The sequence below is a fragment of the Myotis davidii genome, unplaced genomic scaffold (genome assembly GCF_000327345.1).
Source record: "Myotis davidii unplaced genomic scaffold, ASM32734v1 scaffold483, whole genome shotgun sequence".
Taxonomy (NCBI): domain Eukaryota; kingdom Metazoa; phylum Chordata; class Mammalia; order Chiroptera; family Vespertilionidae; genus Myotis; species Myotis davidii.
In genome coordinates this window covers 10651-12200 of record NW_006294251.1, presented here as the reverse complement: position 1 = coordinate 12200, position 1550 = coordinate 10651, and the positions used below count along the sequence as shown (strand labels likewise).

Below are 1550 nucleotides of genomic sequence, written 5' to 3'. Positions count from 1 at the left end.
CGCTGAGGAGCATTGAGTATTTGTCTTTCATGTCCCTGGGGGACACAGCATCCAGGAGGTCAGGTGATCTGTGAGACCCTGTAGCACTGTTGTTAGGAGAGGACCATTGGAGGTGGCTTTTATCGGAGCCATCACAGTTGAGATTGGAAGCTGAGGCCACTCACATCTTCCTTCTTTCCCTTAGGGAGTGATTCGCCATTGTCTTCCTGTTCACGCTCCTGATTACCACCACCCACAAGAGTCCTCATGGCTTTTCCTCAGAAGAATCCACAATCCTCACCTGATAAACTCCCTCAGGCCCACGGTGAGACCCAGGGCCTGGCGGTTGCACAGGAGTCCAAGGCTCTGGAGGAGGCCTGTCTCTCCTCCCATCCTGAAATGCCTGGTAATCTAAAGGAGGCTCCTGATGATGCTATCCCCGGTACCTCTCAGAGTGCTCAGAGTTCCTCCTCCTCAATTGGCACCACAGTCTCATCATCAAGAAAATATGATGAGGGCTCCAGTAGCGAAGAGGAGGAGGATAGCACCGTAGAGGCAGATGCAGACCTCAAGAATGTGCCCGTAGATGCTGAAGATGAAAATGTGACTTCGTTGGTGAATTTGCTCCTGCTCAAGTATCAAACGAAAGAGATAATAACCAAAGAAGATATGTTGCAGGTTATCAGCCAAGAATATCAAGACCACTTCGCTGAGATATTCCTGAGAGCATCTGAACGCCTGGAGATAATCTTTGGCCTTGATGTGAAGGAAGTGGATCCCACCAACCACCACTATGCCATCTGCATCAAACTGGGCCTCACCTAGGGTGGGATGCAGCATGGTAAAGTCGGTGTGCCTAAGACTGGCATCCTGATTCTTATCCTGTCTGTGATCTTCATGAAGGGCAACCGTGCCACTGAAGAAGCCATCTGGGATGTTCTGAAGGTGACCGGAGTGTATTCTGGGAGGAAGCACCACATAACAGTGATCCTGCAAAATTTGAATTTCTGTGGGGCCCAAGAGCCCGTGCTGAAACCACCAAGATGCAAGTCCTAGAATTCATGGCCAAGGTTCATGGGATTGACCCAAGTGGTTTCCCATCTCAGTATGAAGATGCATTGCAAGATGAAAAGGACAGAGCCCAAGCCAGAAATTAAGCGAGGATTGTCTTGACTTCCGTGGCCACTGCCCGTTCTATGGCCAAGCCTCACAGCTCCTGCCACACTTAGGGAAGTCAGGGATAATTTCCTCATGCATTGTTTGAAGAGGCGGTTCATGTTCATAGAATTTAGGTCTGCAATGAAGCTTAAAGAAACACTATATATGCCTGTGTTCCTCTTTTACATGTGTAACTTGAAAATGTATTATTTTGTTGAAATCCGTATTACTCAAATATTTGTTCTGTGTTTTTTAGTATAGGTGTAATTAGCTTCAAAATCTCTATGAATGATATTGGTCATTCATGTAATGCTCGAAGGAGCTTTTGTATTAAGAGTTTGTATTTTTTGGAAAACAAAATGTGAAACCATCCATCTTACATTGTCATGTGGAAAAAGACAAAATGGCATTAC

At 46.3% G+C, this 1550-nt stretch overlaps 1 protein-coding gene across 1 annotated transcript; it reads left to right on the top strand.

Annotated features, from left to right (window-relative positions):
- The first annotated feature begins 246 nt into the window (after nt 1–246).
- On the top strand, nt 247–1035 carry LOC102775555 (melanoma-associated antigen B16-like). Its single transcript, XM_015566918.1, is given in 1 exon segment — nt 247–1035. A coding segment is annotated over 1 exon segment (789 nt).
- The last annotated feature ends 515 nt before the right edge of the window (nt 1036–1550 follow it).